The sequence below is a fragment of the Leuresthes tenuis genome, unplaced genomic scaffold (assembly GCF_036924035.1).
Source record: "Leuresthes tenuis unplaced genomic scaffold, fLeuTen1.0.hap1 SCAF_22, whole genome shotgun sequence".
NCBI lineage: Eukaryota > Metazoa > Chordata > Actinopteri > Atheriniformes > Atherinopsidae > Leuresthes > Leuresthes tenuis.
Genome location: NW_027325376.1, coordinates 19,850,643 through 19,868,715, shown reverse-complemented (window position 1 = coordinate 19,868,715; position 18,073 = coordinate 19,850,643). Strand labels below are relative to the sequence as shown.

Sequence of the window (18,073 nt, the reverse complement as noted above, 5' to 3'; positions counted from 1 at the left end):
TAAGCTTTTTTCTTTGTTGACTATGATTTCAACGTACAAATGTAAGCAATGCACAAATTCTTTTGGAGTAATTCTTGAAGTTAAAGATACCCAAAGAATAAATTCTCACTTCTGATAACAACCTTGTACTCCACACTGTATGAGCTGAGGAAACAGATTCTCATTCCTTTTCGTTTAAAAGGACACCCAATTTAGGGCCTTTTCTCTCATGGCTTTTTCTTCAATGACCTTTGCACCCTGCTAGTTCACCGAAAAAAACAAAGGAATAAAGCAATACAGCTCTTCAATCCTATGCTTCTTATTTCCTGGAGGTTGAAATTAGTCATGGTTCCCAGGTTTCAGAGCAGGTCTCAGTTCCCTTTGGAAGCAGTAGTCACCCTAATACATCTGAAATTTTCAATAACCTTGTAGCTTTGAAGAGGACACGCGCACATACTCAAATGAATAACCACAGAGACAAACTCAGAACAGCCACCCCCATCTAGCATCTCCACCCTGCGAGTGAGTGGGGAACACATCTCGGTACATGCTGAGAGGTGGTCTGTCGCCCACCAATCGGAAGGTCGGTGGTTCGACTCTGGCTTCCCCGGGCTACATGTAGCGTCCTTGGGAAAGACACTGAACCCACGTTGCCTCCCAATCACACATGAATGTGTGTACGAATGATTAGAAAAAAAGCACATAGTTACGTATCCTAAGACATGCTGTGTGAGTGAGGTGAATGCGGCATGTAGTGAAGTGCTTTCAGTGGTCAGTTAGTGGTCAGTTAGACTAGAAAAGAGCTATACAAGTACAAGTCCATTTACCAAGTCCATTTAATGTTTGACACAGTGTGGTATAACCATGTACCTTTTGCATCTCATTAGCCCATGACAGCAGGACATTACCCCAAAACAGGGGTAAAGGATCTACCTTGTGACTCTGATTTAGTTTCTGGGGTGGTCTGATTTAACTTTTATAGCAGAACTCATTGATTGTATTCATTGTTTTTGTCAGATTATTGGGTGAGATGCTTTGATTTGACCTAAAACTAAAAGATGTGGGCATAATTACCATCTTCCATTGGCTTATGTACATTTCACCGATAAATGTAGGTGTCCTTGTCAAGCTGTTGGTCTGCCGCCGCTTTATCGCAGCCTCTTTGCTCTGTAGCAGGGTAATCATGTGCTCATTAATATTTTGTCTCATTGATATCCAGGTCGCTGGGGCAACAGTCTAAAGAGAAATCCTCATACCCAAGTCACCTCCTAAGCTGCCCATTGGGCAGTGGGACAACCTTCACTGTATCCCATCAGGGTAATTTAGGAGATTACAAAGTCCATATGAACCTTCTTGCAGGCACTGGATTATAGACTGGGAAGATTGTTGCTGTCATAAAATCTGTGTCCATTATGAGAGTTCAAATTATCCTTATCCTGTCATAACAACTGCCCACTGTTTGACCTGTGTGTGCTAGGTGGTAGCTACTACCCTAATGACAATGTAGACATTGAGAGGTTGTCATGTTCAACTATGAAATTATATTTAAACTAAGGTTCACATCTATCTATTATGAGATTTTACTGGGCTCATGCACACGCTTTATGTTATTGAATATGTGTGAAAAGTAAAGAAAATACTGAGAGATGCTTTCCCACTATAACCCATCCATCCTTTCATCGCTCATCGTTTCAACATATATACACCTACTTTTTCATCATATTTCACTCTGATAAGAGTCTCATAGTCCAGGCAGAAATCCTCCCCCTGGATTTCTTCACTGCAATTAAATGAGCTGAAAACTAGTAGAGGCCAAAATAATAGTGTTCCTTTTCTTGGTTATTTTTTTTGGTGTGACAATGAGCACCTAAATTAATCTTCTGTATGGAAGTTTCACGATGGCATTCTTCTGGGGAGCTATATCTTCAGGGTACTAAGACGCTAAGAGGTTGATTTACAGAAGAAAAAAAGGGCATGTTACAGTGCCAACTAGAATATATACACCTTGTTGGACAGGGGCAGTAAAAGGTAAGTTGTGGTGATGATCCTTTAGGAAAATAGACTTTAACTACCACTGCCTTTCTGTGGAAGTGGTAGTTAAAGTCCCTGAACTTGTGGAAGTGAAAGGTGAGTCAGGACATTATTCTTTCCTCTCCACACTCTTCCCTCCCTTGGTCTCATGTTCCTCCCTAAAGAAGTACAATTTCGAAGAAAAAGAAAGACAAACACAGCATTTGTTATTCTCAAACTGAGCTCCCAAACTCACCTCCTTCCTCCTCTCCTGGTGGCAGATGGGATATTGAAGTCTTGCTTTTACATTTTCTACCATGCTAGAAAAGCTCCTATTTTGAAGTTCGACCAAAAATAGATATTTTCAAAGCAGTTCAATACACTTCATTAAGCCATAATTCCGGTACCATTGACACAAAAAAGGAGGCCTTCTATAATAGTTTTAGGAATCATGTTCCTGTTGTCTGAAAGCACCCATTATTAATTAAATATGAGCAAATTTGCTTTACATAGCATGAAAGTACATTTATTAAAAGTAAATAAAGTATACTTTGAATGTGAACATGAACAAAAGGAAAGACCCATGTAGACAGAGGGAGGCCTGAAGGAAAGAGGAATATGTAGCTTTCAAATGTATGTGGTAAATCTTAATTTCACGCTTCTTTAGACAAAAACAGTCTGGATATGCTGTTTATCTCTTCTTCATCATTGAAAACAACAATGAGTTAGGAATTCCAGTTAGTCAATGGGCCATTAACACGTGTAAGAAAAGAAAAATATTTATGGTTTAAAGAAAAAACGTTTTAGATAAACGTTTTTCCAATGCAACATTTCCCTGCCAAGTGGCGGACCTTTGTTATAAAGTTATAAATCGATCGAAGTTTGAATATCCTACGGTCTTTAAATATATCAAAAGTATCGAAGCAGGCAGTTTACGGAGAGCGGATGGGGGCACAGAGACATTAGAAGAAGCAGGGGGGAGGAGGAAAGAAAGAAAGAGGGAGGGAGCAGAAGGATCTGGAGAAAAAAAGTTAGAAAAGAAAAGAGTTCCAGTGGCCGGTTCGAAAGAAAAGGAACAAGCAGAGGTAGAAAAGGGGAAAGAAGTCTAAAAGTATCTGTGCTTGTGGATTTTACTGCTGCAGAGACGCCGCTGGGCACGCGTCTGCTCCCGTGTGGGTCGTTGGGCGGATTAGATGAGTTTGACTTCGAGATGAGAAGCGAGCCCGTTCTGTTCCCTTCCAGCAGGGGTGAGTTACTCAAACTGGGACTTATTCGACGTGGTCTACAAAATCGGGTTTCTACGCCGTGTCCCTCTAAAAATCTATGTAACATTTATCAGAAACGGTCATAAACTTTTTTTCTTCACATGAGGTCCATAACGGTTTTCATGTGGTATTCAGGAACGCTTATTTTGTTGTCTTGTAAAAGTGCCACGGTTTTATTTGATTATTTATGTGCTCAAATACCTTAACTGCGCATAATTTTAAAGCCGGCGTGTCCAGCTATTCCAACGCACGCGCACACGTTGAGTCCGTCCAAAGGAGCAGTGAGTTCAAGGTATGCCTGAGATGGAGTTGAGCAGTACAGACTGCAGCTAGACAGTTGGCTCTTTACTGTGTATTTTTGGCTGCGGTAGGTTTTCAAGTCGCTATGGAATGAGACCTTCAATGTAACTTAACTTATTGCATGATATATGATTTATAAATGAGAAGCCATCTTTTACGAGTTTTGTCTTAGGAGTTTGACCTCTTTCATTCTGTACAGTTCACACAGCACTTGAATGGATGAAAATGATACACTTGGACTTTGTTTGGACTGTTGTTGCTGACTACCACAGTGATATACAGTTGTTATAGAGGTAATGATTAAAAGATTGCATTACATCAAAATTAATAAGAACACATGCAACAGGCTTCACTGAAATTTAAGATGCAGGATATTAAGATAACTTTTGATTCTCATCGACCTGGATGCTATAAATATTGGTGGTCTGTACTTGTCCTCATCTGTCCTAGATTTTAAAACCTCAAATTCACTCTGTAGACTTGCTGCCAATAGTGGCACAAAAGTAATCCTAACCACAAAATCTATAAAATTTTAAATTGCTATCAGGTTTAATCTTGTAGTCCATCAATCAATTAAAATAATTGCTTTATCATTGGCTTAGTTGAGTACAGCTGCTTTTGTCCTGTTCATTATTCCTCAGCACAGGTCAGTGTTGGGTTAACTCCACACTACAGCCACAGGTTTCCCAACATAATCAGTACAAATGTCCCATGTCTGTAATTTCTTTAGCTTGTGGCTGTGACTGGACTCCTAAAATAACAGAATCAATGCTGGCAGCTGCAGTGTATCAGGTCACCCGGCGGCGCTTCTCTGCTTGGCATTTGGTAAGGCTCTTACAGACATCCATTGTGTAGGTTGTAATCACATCTCAGTGGCACATGTGCATGTGGTAGATAGATAATGTTTTGATTTGGGATCTGGTCGAACCAGTGTGAGTTTAAGAAAACCAATATGCAGGCTGAGAAGCTCATCTACTTTTCCTAGTTTACCAAATTAATTGTAAACAGGAGAAGGTTTTTAAAGTGCCTGCAGACTTTAGCAATGAATTAAGTGTAAAGGATCTAATAAAGTTATGTTTGATGTATTTGGATTTTAAAGTGATACAACCTCATGAATGGTATGAGTTATAATTGAAATCACACTACATTCCTATTGGTTTATTTGTAGATGTTGGTAATATAACAGGGACACACCAAGATTACCCAACATTTCTGACACAGTCAGAATCCTTTTACCTGTTGTGTATGGTTGAAAGACAGGAGAACTGCTGACTTTATTGTAACTGTGTAACAATTACTGATAGAAAGTGGTCAAGTTGGAGATGGCAGCCATCTTAAACACTCTCTACCCTTTATCAGGCAACACATTTTAATTATATCAGTTGGCTAAATTACCCTTCAAGGAGAAAACAAGCAACTTTGGCATCACTCCAGCTGTTTCCATCAGCTATCTGGGCAAACCAATGTTTTTTCTTCCTTTCTGCCTTCATATGTCCTAAACTTAGCTTTGCCTCTTGCCCTTTGGTTCTTTGACGAGGTTGATTCGCACACATTTTACTGTTCTTGCATTACATATTCATATGATGTGTGGTTGTTTGTCTCGTTTGCCTCTGTGTGGCCCTGTGATGGACTGCCGACCTGTCCAGGGTGTACCCCGCCTCTCGACCTATGACCGCTGGGATAGGCTCCAGCCCCCTCGACACGACCAATGGATTTAGCGGGTATAGAAAATGAATGAATGGATGATACTCCCATTTCTCATATGTCTACCTTCAAACCTATTACAGAACAGTATAAAGTCACTGATATATTCATTTTCATCTTCTTCATTACTATCTGAATAGTGCTGTTCTACTTGTTTTGTATGTTGGTAATATGGCTGCCCTCCAGTGTAGAGGCCTAACTGTTACAGCCAAAATATCCAGTGTACCGATTAAATTTTGCTTTTGAGAAAAGGTCTTACAGAAGCCTTTATGGGAACACAGGACATTATTGGAAGGGTTAGGCTAGCTCTTTAATGTTATACTCAATAACATGAAAGAATAATCACATTGTTCTCATTGAGATGATTCCTAAAGCCCTCTCCATTTTACTGTAGTATTTATTTAACGTGACTGGTTTTGGTGATGTATTTTTCTTTAATTTTTGTTTCTGGTTTGGGACCAATAATTTTGTCTAGCAACTCAGGCTGCACATCATGAGGAAATTCATGCAATGTGTAATACCATATCACTTGAAGTATATAAACAAGTATTTCAATATATTGTGTCTTAATGAGAACTGTATTCCATTTCTGCATTTATGCATGCTAGTTAGTTGTCAAACATGCAGAAAAGCAGAACTTCCTCTGTATGGAATGCAGCCTGTTTGTGCTACTTCAAACCAAAATATTTTTGTGATATAGATATTATGGATGGTGATAATGTGATAACGATACATTTTCAATATATTGCAGTCATGTGGAATATAACCTGCACTGCCACCTTCTCACAACACCTCGGCAGCTTTGTTTGTTCTCTCTAAACCCATTACTGGACACAAGCCTGATGTGTATTTTCTGTTTCGTTACAATTTGTAAAGTTTACTTCAAATTAAATTGAAAAATTGGATAGCAACACATAACCTGATTATCATGTCCTTGCTAAATGTGCACTCCTGGAAGCTTTGTGACGTGTTGAGTAAGACTGTCACCAGAGAGAGGCAGCAGAGGCACCACATATTGGAGAGTAATCGTCGGGCACAGTCAGCCACAGTCAGTCACAGCACGTGCCAGACTCTCATAAGAATGCCTTTACCAACACTGTTGTTTTGGGAATTTATTATGCTTATGATGGAACTTAAGCTACTATATACTTGGCAGTTGTGTCCAGTGTACAAAGTAGCTCAAATTCATTCAAACTTCAAACTCCGAGTGGTGACTGCCTGTGTGTCTCTTAATCACAAGTTGGTTTGTAGCTGGGTTATCAGTGCAGACAGGCTTGATCCAAGCTGCTCAAATTCACTTTGACTGCTTTCCTTTCCCTGTTGACTTGAGCTGCTGCTGGATATGGGGGAACACAATAAGCTGCTTTACACTGGCAAATTTAACAGTTGTTGTCAGTAAGTACTTTTCAAGACCTCCCTTTCAGGTTTTCTGTGTTCTGGAGGGCAAAAATGCTTAAGTGTGAAAGTGTTTTTATGGCATTTACTATTTCAGCTTTACTCACAGAAACCAAGAGTTGACGAGCAATTCATTGAAGTGTGTGTGATGTGGGCAGAGTGGGTACTCGCTGTCACTGTTTTGGCCCTTTTTGTCCCATTTGATTTTGCTTTAGAGGCGGGGGTCGCTTTCTTTCTCTGTCTGGTTTGCCCCAATGATGATTGAAGTTTAAAAGCTTTCATCTGCACAAGCCTGCTTCTTTTAAGTGGTGGTGGTGGTGGGAAGGGGGTAAAGTGGGGGTTATAGAAACAGTGGAGAGATGAGGAAATTTGTCTGTAATCTCTGTCCTTACCTCCATAGCTGGCCTGTCAGTAAGTTGGCATGCGAGAAGAGAGACTTTACTTTTGGTCCAAGTAATCATAGCCTTTGCAACCTTCCCTTCTGTCAATATTCATCTTGAAAAAACACGGGGAGAATGATCAACTTGTGCCAAGCACAGTTCAGGAGACCCTGATAGTTTCTCCTGGCTTCAACACAACTGCCCATTAGCCCGTTGGTTTAAAATCATCAACCAAGCTCCTATGTTTCTACTTGGGCCTTAAAATGTAAATCTCATAGTTAAAATAGTCCCATTTTGTTTGGCATTATTGGTCTTTTTGGTAATTTGGGTCCATTAAGAGGGGATCATCTGTGATGATCATCTGAGATGACTTAATAGGAGCAGAGATATTTCTGTTAGTTTCATCCATCTTTTTTACACATGTGAACAGAAATTATTCTGGATTAAACAAAATGACTTTGCATTTATTTCAGTATATTGCTACCAGGCAACTATGTAATAATTATGAGAGGCCTCAATGATGTCTGGAACTGTGATGTACATTTTAATTGATGCCCTGAAAGGCTAGCAGCCTCCATAAAGTCACGAAGCACAAAGTGTCTTCCAGTGCAATACCCAGTGCAATTCTCTAATTTAGAAAGCTACCATTCCCAGACCAATCAAGGAAGCTGTATTCCCCCAAATCCCACCAGAAGATGGTAACTAAAGCTGGTGCTTCTCCACACTCCTCCATACTTTCTCCCGTCCCTCTTTCCTTGGGTTTTAAAAAAAAAAAAAAAAAAAAAAACATTTTTAGCTCAGTCCCCTATAATTATCTTTATAAAAGAGATACCAAAGAAAATAATTGTCGTTCTCCCAAAATATGTCTTCAGCTTTCTTTTAGACAGTCCCCTTTTCTCCCACCCCTCCCCCTCTCATATCTTTCGTAAACCTCCATCAGCACACTTTCTGTCCCCCACTTTCTTTATATCAGGGCTTTGCAGGTGTATGTTTGTGGTCTGGGAAACATCTGCTCATACGGTAAACCACCTGTACTAATCAGTCCCCCACTGTGTAATGTTCGCTTGGCATGCCCAGTGGAATAAAAAAAAAACACAAACCTCATAATTACAGGGCTGAGAAATGGGGCGAGAGCATAACAGCTTGTCTTTCATCATAAACTAATGTAGTATCGCCCATCTTCTGATCTGTTCATAACTCTCCCTCTCACCTAGTCTTCATCCAAGTCTGGGCTTTATTAAACATTTATGAACAGTGATATCGCATGACTTTGACAGCTTTTTTTGACAACCCCTGTCTTACTATAACGTTCAACCAACAGTGCAATTTAATTTCCCAAAACCTTAGAGAGTGCACTGTTAAGATGACTGGGTATTCATCTCATAAAGTGTCTTCTCATCTGCACATTTTTTCTGGTGATCTGTTACCTGCTGCAAAAAAGAGTGCTGCTCAGGATACAACGCATGTCCGAAACAGTTGAATTGACCTGAGATAGTGAATCATATTGATGGCATACACTGCAGCTTTATTGCAACAAATCCTCAAATTATAGTCCGAAGATTACCACTTAAATGGATAATTTAGTTGAATTATATTTGTGTGGAAATATAAAACAGCAAGAGAACGTTGTCATTTTCATTTTAGCCCTTAAACCTTCTTTCCCTCCTGTCTTGACTCCTTTGATTGTTTTGGAAAAGTTTTTTCGATGCCCAGTTCAATTTTCATCTCATGGTGCCACCCCTCCATTTTGCAGTCTGTTGGGTAAAGTATGGTGCCCCCTTTCTTTTGGAATCAAAAGTCAATGTTTCTATTGCCATTTTTGATTGACATGTAGAAGATATAAAATGGAAAAGGTCAGTGGAATTGGTAAAAATAAACACATTAATGAATAATAAATATGACTAGGTTTCAAAGAAGACTTGATGCACTTTAGGGGGTCTAGAAACAGCTTTGCAAATCATCTTAGACTTGCCTAGGATTATGTAACTCAACAGCTGTTTCCTGTCAAAGTTCAAAAATCCATTTCAGAATGCAAGGACACTTCAGACATTATGGTTGGTAAGTGTATCAAACTATTCAAAGTACTTTTCTTTTGGATCCAGCTGAAGGTGGTCTAGTATCAGCTTGGGCTGATGCATACCTCCTAGCCTCTCAGGAAAGAAGCCAATGTTGCTAATTAGGGATTGTGGTGGAAATTTTAGTAAGGCACAGAGTCAGTTTTTTTTTTCTGAGGAGATGAGATGCTTTTAATAATATCTTGCAAGAGAGAACACAATAGTACGAAGTACAGAGCTGCTCTGACCAGTGACTCAAAAACAATTCAGTTATAATGCACATTGTTGCATCATCACTCCTTGGATATAGTTGCGTGTTCTTATCTACTTTTCTTCCATAACTACAGTCAAGGTTACACACACAGCTGTAAGTACCAGCTTCCTTTCTGTCCTCCTTAAAGTGCAGCTTTATCATACAACGAGCACACCATGCTCTCGGGAGGTATGAGAAAAAGCAATGTTGGTATCTTGCAGGTGGTCATCTGCAGGTTACACAGTAACACTCAATACAATGCATATAAGAGTTAAATTTTCATTACAGGGATCGACCAATTATCGGCCGGGCAGATAATCAGTGCCGATTTTCAGCATATCGGCATCAGCCTTTTTATTTTATTTATTTATTTATTTTTTTAATCCGATGGCCGATAAGAGATCAATTTCAAACTGAGTTATTTAGGCTCTGATGCAACTTTGCCTCTCTGTCTGTAGTTTCTACTCTGTCTCCAGAATTGTCCCACTCACAGGCCCATCTGATTGGTTACACACAGAGCCAGGTAACAGTGAGAGCTGTACATGCACACTGCTCACACACACACAGCAGAGTAGAGAAACAGTTTTGATGAGAGGAGAAGCTACGGAGAGCAGATATGTTTTGATGGTAAGTTAAGGCAGCAAACAAAATTGTAATAAACATCCCAGCCCTCTACAACTCAGAAATACTTGTAAAGTCACTGTGAGCCCAATAATGTAATATAAACATGAGTGGCAGCTCTGCTCGCTCGCAGTCCCTCAAGACGGGCTGCTGAACATATCGATATGGAAATTGTGTGTGTGTGTGTGTGTGTGTGTGTCTGTGTGTGTGTGAGAGAGAAACAACAAACTAATGAACTCAATTCAGTCTAGTTTTATTACAGTGAAGCATGTTGAGGGGATGGCGAGAGAATATTGTGAGTCTCTCCTATTGCTATTGTACTATTTTTCAGCTATAGTAACATTAATCATTAGTAATGTAGCAGCCTAGTTTTGAATAACAGGGTCCCTGCTATCACATTTAAAAATATAGCTGCAAGCAGCGATACGGGGTCTAGCAGAATAGCAGGTAAGCCTGCGGCTGCTCAGGAAGGCATCATGAGTCCATAGACCAAGTTTGGTGTTTGAAATGAACTCGTCTTCATCCAGGGATTCCAACGGTACCTCATTTGTCCAATTTGAACCAACGGCTCCAAAGCTATGAGCAAAATGCAGTTTTTCTACTTATAGCGCCCCCACTGGGTGGACGTTCACCAGACTTCTTGGGCCTCTTAAAGACTTGGTCATGAGTCTGTGTTATAAGTTTGATGTCAAAAGATTAAATGGTTGCTGAGATATGGCCTCACATCCTGTTTGGCGCGTCATCGCTGAGTTTGATTGGCTGCTACGGGCAAACGGTAGCGAATTAAAAAATACCACTTGAAAGCTCATGTGAGGCTCAGTCTGAAGATTCTATATGTCAAGTCCCGTGGAAATCAGACAATCTGGGTGACCTGTAATGCGTTTTGAAGGATTTTGATGGAATTCACAATGGCGGACAATCCAAGATGGCGCGCATGACGTCATGAGATTGATTGACCTCGGCTATATCCAGGGACTCCAACGGTACCTCATTTGTGATATTTGGACAAACAGGTGTAAAGTTATGAGCAAAAATGCATATTTGCGAAATATAGCGCCACCTATAGGTCAAAGATCACTAAAATTCTTAGGCCTGTTAAGGATCGAGTTATGAGTCAGTGTCATAAGTTTAATGTCAAAAGACCAACCGGTTGCTGAGATATGGCCTCACGTCCTTTTTGGCGTTGTCGCCGTTAACTTTGATTGGTTGTATTGGGTGAACAAAGTCGAAATTGAAAAATCCGCTTCGTATCCTTTGTGCGGATTCGTCCAAAGATACTGTGTGCCAATTTTCATGAGAATTGGTCAAAATTTGTGACCTGTGAAACTTTTTGAAGGTTTTCAACAAAATCCAAGATGGCGGAAAATCTAGTCAGACGGAAAATGACGTCATAGGGTGCGTTGGAATCGTCATGATCCAAGGATTCCAACGATACCTTGTTTTTTAAATTTGGACCAACGAGTCAAAAGTTATTTAGCTGAATGGGCTTCAAACTTTGACATGTTGGTGGCGCTAGAGAGTTTAGAATTTGGGCACGAAATTTGTTGAATTTGCTAATGGCATGGTCCTAAAAATATGGGCCAAATTTCACAACTTTTTACCATTGCGTTAATGGGGCTGCCATAGACTTCAATTGCAGCGGAAAGTAGAAGAATAATAAGAAAAGCTACTAAAACAATAGGGTTCTGCAGCTTCGCTGCTAGACCCCTAATAAGAAAAGCTACTAAAACAATAGGGTTCTGCAGCTTCGCTGCTAGACCCCTAAATATAACATTAACATAATTAAATCAACTGCAGGCTTCCCAAATGCTGTAATAAATTAAGCATGATGAGTTTAGCATATGTCAGCATGTGGCCCCACTTTTAACTCTCTTTTTTTTTCAAACCCTTATTGCAGATGGATAGACTAAAGTTTAAAAGTGCAGTATAGCAGTATTAAACTCAACCAACACCAGGGAAGGCAGTTTGTAATACTTTATTTACAGTTAAACTTCAAGGAGCTATTTATTTGTTTAAACTTTCATTTAACCCTTTTAGACATGCTGCTTTGCCTTGGAGCTCCCTGCACTTTTTGCTTGACAATATACATCTTTCTTTTAAAATTCTAAGAAAAAAAAAACTTTAACATGACAAATAACCTGCAAAATGGTATTTGGAAGAATAATTTTGTGACTAACCAGCGTCTTCCCAAATAGATTATCCCAGATATTCCCAGAGATTAAATTAATTCCAAGAAATGAGCTCTCTCCATTTTCTTTTTGTGGTTAGCATCGTCACCTCATAGCAGGAGGATTCCAGGTTAAATTCCTGACTAGGGTCTTTCTGTGTGGAGGTTACATGTTGCATGTTGCATGTCTCCCCGTGTATGTGTAGGTTCTCTCCAGGTACTCTGGCTTCCTCCCACTGTCCAAAAGCGTGCCTGTTTGGTTGATTGGTGATTCTAAATTGTCCCTAGGAGTGAGTGTGCATGATTGTGTGTCATGTTTATCTCAATGTGGCCATGCGATGGACTGGCAACCTGTCCAGAGTGTACTCTGCCTCTTGCCCAATGACAGCTGAGGTGGCTGAATTGGAATAAGAAAATAGAAAATGAATTGATGAATAATTAATTTATCATTATCAATCCCTTGAGCTGAGGGGTGGGGTTTGGCTGACCAGATGACCAATGCTTCTTTATCCCCCTAAAAAGTAGAACAGCCAACAGACATGCTAAGGTGAAAAAAAATCCCTCCAGAAAACATCTTTCTTAAATTTCTTGCCTCAACCTGCCTGGTTAGTGTTGGAGTGAGAAACATGCAAACACTGAAACAACCCACTTCATTCTATGAGAAATATAGAATAAAGTTGCTTTTTTGGCATCCTGAATTTTGAAATACTTTTTGGTGTTTGTAAACCCCACTTATGGAAGTAAACTGACTAAAGAGCCATGCTGATTTACAGGTGTGGTATTTCTTTATGACAGCGATGATGGTTTGTAGTTAGATTGACTTGGGTATGTTTTCTCAGGGAAAAAAACTGTCTTAACTCTGTGAGAGAAACTGCATTCATTTCAATGTGTTTTAGGCTGTTAACTCACATATATTTGATGCTCAAGTTTTATACTAAAGTCAGTGTGTGTGTAGGCAGATCTTGACATGGAAACTTGTCAAACACCCAGACTAAGTGTTTAAAAGACTGTACAAGAGTTACAACACACACACAAAACAATCACACCTGCATACAGTGGGATATTGTGTGTGAGCGTGTGTCAGTAACAGCAGATATATTCTGGGAAGAGGGGAGAAAGCCCTCCTCCCTCTAACCTGGCTAAGCATTTTTAGAACAACAGTGGAGCCACACGCGCTCATATTCTCTATGAGACTCAAACATGACCGTGTTGCCTTGCAGAAACACCCCCACACACACACATCACTCACGAAAGACCCCTTTGTTCTGAGCTCTGGGAATACCTGGCAGTGAAAACAGCTATCTGACTTATCTAGGTGTTTTTTAGTGGGGTGTGTGTTATGTATATATTAGTTGTTTTGTTTGAAAAGAGCTTCTTGAATTTATTATGTAAGCCTGGTGTTGACGCAGCAAATGTGGTTAGGAAATTGTACAGCTAAGAATTCATGGAAATATGCAGTGATTGAAGGCATTTATGTGAAAGATTGTTTGCACATATCCAAAAAATTACCAAAATGTTTTTGTATGAGAATGTGTTTACAATGGTTTCATATCAAGTAAAATGAAAGGGAGGAAAGGAATTAAGAAAACAGAGGTGGAGACAGGAGGTGAATGACAGACTGAAAGGGAGAAAGAGGAGTGATTTCTGAAGAAAGGCTTTGGGCGGTTTGTTTGCAGGTTTTTTCCTGCTCGCCTTCAGGCCGTGTTTGAAGGTGGTCCTTCTTCGTGCCACTTAGTTTTCCATCGCCGTCTTTGGTGATCTGGAGAGCTCACTTTTAATGGAGCACACACACTCACACATACACACCCATACTGGTCTTTACCCCTCTGGGGGCTCTCTTGTTTTTTGATGCTTTATGGGATCCACCCTTTCCAGTGGTCCTCCACTGCTGTTAAAAACAATGTTAGATTTAAAAAAAAAAATAATCCCAATCATTAATATCACTTGAGTTAAGCAAATTTCTAAAGTTTTGTCCAAAAAGGTATTTGGCCACCTGTGAGGTCCCGTTTCTACCATTGCTGACTTGTGAGGTCCACTCACATACATATCAACTATTTATATATTAATGGGTCACCATCTGCAGATACTGATACCAGCTTTGATTATTAATCCCAGTTTCTCCATTTTGAACTAAAATAATTATTTTTGTAATGAGTGATGATGCATATATGTGAACTTTCCATCAGCCTTGAGAGATTAAAAGAAATACACTTTCAAAGACAATTTTCTGACAAAACTGAAATTACCGCTTTTATTGTAGGTATTGACATAGTTTATCCCACAGCTGTCAATCAAAGTTTTTGACATTTGAGTCCCTTTCCAAACATGCCCCTATCACTTTTAGTGTTCAGGCCATAAATAAAAATAAATACAAAATTAAATAAGAATTGTATAAAGTGTATATTTGTAGGCCACAAAACCTGAGCACATCCCTATAACAACAAAGCACAAAAAAAGATGAAACATTTTAAGATCCTACCCATAATGTTTAGGTTTTACCTCAGTTCCATTGGGTGCTTTCAAACAAAACTTTTCTTCTCAGGGCTGTAATGCGATTTTTAACATAGTATTTAACTGCTTTCCTGTCTCTGTTTCTGAGAGCTTGAGGTTCTGCAGTAATACAGCGCTAACACTCTTCTTTACCAGGAACTTGATTCCTTATGATAAATCTCCTCAAATGTGTGTCCACTGCAACACACTCGTCTAGGGTCCAGCTTCTTTTGACAGCAGTTTGTTTTCCTATGTAGGCAAAAACATGAAACGTTGTAGGTTTTATTTTGTAAAGACATTTTAATCTTACTTAAAACGGCAACAATTGAATGGATAAAATATGTCATTTTCCTAACATGCTACAGGGACTACAAAAAATTCTCTATCACTGAAAGACGTGTATAGTTTTAATATCCGTAACAATTATGCAGTAACTGCTATCTCACTTAAAGCAATTTTAATTTCTTGCATTGCACACAATAATAATACATTTTATTATAAGGCACTTTTCAAAACTCAATTTATAAAGTTAGCTGCATGTGGAAGCTTCATGAGACTTGGACGAAGGAACACCAGCATTTTGGAGGTATTTTAAGGTGATTATAGGTGTTTTAAGTTTTTCAACTGGTCGCTGTACACCTTCTTTGTTGGAAGAAATGCAAAAATTTTTTCTGAGAAACTCCAGAAATTGTTATAAAGACTTTTTTTTTTTTCTAAATACACCAGACTTCTTGTTGATATGAGGCTGAGTACATAATGGCAGTCCTTCCCTAAACCTACAACCTGAGACAACACAGGCTCACAATGGCTGCGTTTCCCAGATTTGATTGTTCTTAAGGACTTAAGAAGGCTCTTAAGAAGGCCTTTTTTGTGGAGGATAACAGAGCTGCACCGACTCCGGACAGCCTCTGCATCAGACAGGTCTCCTGATACAGAGTTGCAGGAGGTAGAGGTGGATGTTCAAATTTTTTGTCATGTGCTGTGTGAAATGCACGAAAGGTAAGGATTGCGTTCAAGCTCACCTGTTGCAGACACTCCCTGGTTTTGACTTTGTGATATAGAGGTACATTTCTGCCTGAATGACATGCTGATCTTCTGACCCATCTCCTAGCATACTGACATCTGGACAGAGAAATAACTTTAAGAATACAATACACAAAATTAGTAAAACAGTTGAGGCAGACAACTCGGCAAAACCAAATCCTGATCAGCTGATCAGTCACAAGCGCCCTTCAATTGTCAGGGCTGACTAATTAACCCTCCCTGCTCATCTGGGGCCTATTTTAGAAAGTGGGTTTAATGAAAACTCGGACTCTTTTAATCCTGAAATGAGGGAAACTGTGTTTTCCATTTCAAAGAAGGAGGTTACTCAAATCAGAGAAAGAGGAGTAAGTCCAGCTTGTTTCAGAAAGAGGTAACATAAGCTCTCTGTCAGTTACTATGACAACTGTTAACATAACATAATTCATTCAGCACATTTGAAGCTCATTCATTAGCGGAGAGTTACTGTCTGTCACAATCTAAATCCTGGCTGGATATCAGTTTGTTACTCAGGACTGTCTAAAGTTACTGATTTTTACACAGTCATTTCTTTGAGCATCGGTTTGTGTCTTTACATTCAAGTATTATACAGCATGTTTATTCTCCCTCTCCTCTTCACGTAATGAAGTAGAGTATAGCATACGTAATGACTGTGATTGCTATTAATTATCTATAATGTAATTAATATCACCTGCACTTTAAGATTTACCAAGAGAGATCTTTTGAAAGTATTTGCATTGGCTTCAAATGCTCTGCAAATGACCTATTCACACTGCTGCAACTTTTCCCAGCAACATTGGAAAATAGTTCTGTCTTGTCTGGAATCTTTTGGTATGAGCTAGGTTATGCAGATGACTGACAGTTTATAGAAATGTAATATTGTTACTGTACTTTTACAATACATTGTATCCACAGATAGAGTAGATTTCAATCCCAGTTTTTCTGCACCAGAACTGCACTCCCAATAGTAGTGCATCACCTAGAGACAATGTAATATGGTTTGTGTCCTTGTCTCCACATAGTCAGGAGATGAAGAGATGAAGATGAGTGAATCAGGGAAACCTGCAGACTTTCAGTGCAATTAAATACAAAGCTCATAAATATTCATGACAAACAACGGATCATTTAGACGGAATTTAAGATCATATACACATACCTTCAATGTCCTTTTCTAAAAGTCCCTTCATGTCAGTTATCTCTAAAATGATAGTTGATAAAATATTGAGTTTAGAAAGCTGAAACGATGGGCAATCAGTATCAGTATTCAACAGTATTATCATTCTCTCATCCAGTCACTATTACTCCCCTATGTTTCACACGATAAATAGTTGTTTTCTGAACACTAAAGATTAAATGTCATATATTGTGCCTTCAAAAATATAATATTAATTACCATTCACGTCGACTTATATTTCATCAAGGCTCTTTCCTTTATAATCTCCTAGGCGTCCTTGTTCCATTGCCAAGAGGACTTTACTTACTTTGGCTAATTGGAGGGTACTTTCTGGGAGCCTGTAGTGTTTCCTGTGAACAGCGATATTATGAGCAAGGAAGTCTGCCAACTGGTCAAGTTCAGTGGTTTTGAGGTTGAGAACAGTAGACAGGGTAGCGATATGTTTCCTCAATTTTATTGATATCAGCACTTGAGGATTTTTTTATGTCAGCACATTCACTGACAAATTGCCTCATCCAGTTGCAAGCTCTGAGGTAATGGCAGATTGTGGCAATGCAAACAGATATCCATTGTCTTTCAGCACCCCACATTCTTCTCTGCTCTCAATAAGAACATCAAGTGATTCTCTCATTAATGGGGTTAAAAGAACAGGAGCTTTTCTTCCTCTTTTTATATCCATTGTCTTTCAGCACCCCACATTCTTCTCTGCTCTCAATAAGAACATCAAGTGATTCTCTCATTAATGGGGTTAAAAGAACAGGAGCTTTTCTTCCTCTTTTTCCAAGAATTGCTATCTGTATAAAATGGCTGCTGAGCTTCTGCTCAAGCGCTGTGAGGGCCAAATTCACATCTCCTTGTTCTTCTGATGTGTCCTTTGATAAGTATGCAGACAAGCGCATTCGGGACACTTCCAATGCGCTCCGCCAATTTAAAAAGCACAATTTGAGTGAGCGTTACTTTTGCAAGTTCCTTCCAATTTGTGGATGAAGGATGTTCTTGTACATCTTTGAGATGTTGCTGTTGTTTTTCATCTCGATAGCAATGTAGCTTTTGGATATCTTGTGTGAGAGGTAAGAGTTGTGGTGCATTCCATTTGGCCTAGTTAAGCTGGGTTAATGCCTGGCCTGCAATATCAAACCTCCAGCTCTCTTGATACAATTGTGCAAACTCCTCAGCATTTTGAATTGTTTCTTTCTCTTTCAGCCCTTCGGACTTGATAAACATAGCCAACGAATGCAGG

The 18,073-nt window shown here is 39.4% G+C and overlaps 1 protein-coding gene across 3 annotated transcripts in view; it reads left to right on the top strand.

Moving 5' to 3' along the window:
- The window catches only part of afap1 (actin filament associated protein 1), a 123,826-nt gene that overhangs the window by 39,288 nt on the left and 66,465 nt on the right, over positions 1–18,073 (top strand). Inside the window, exon 1 of one of the 3 annotated variants that reach the window (XM_072376977.1) lies at positions 2,939–3,236. The exons of 1 other annotated variant lie outside the window; for it this stretch is intronic. In XM_072376977.1, the coding sequence (XP_072233078.1) occupies positions 3,200–3,236 (37 nt within the window). In that variant the 5' untranslated portion in view covers positions 2,939–3,199. Of the gene's footprint in view, positions 1–2,938; positions 3,237–18,073 lie in introns of those variants that run through there. One more of the 3 variants, XM_072376975.1, reaches the window with a different exon arrangement.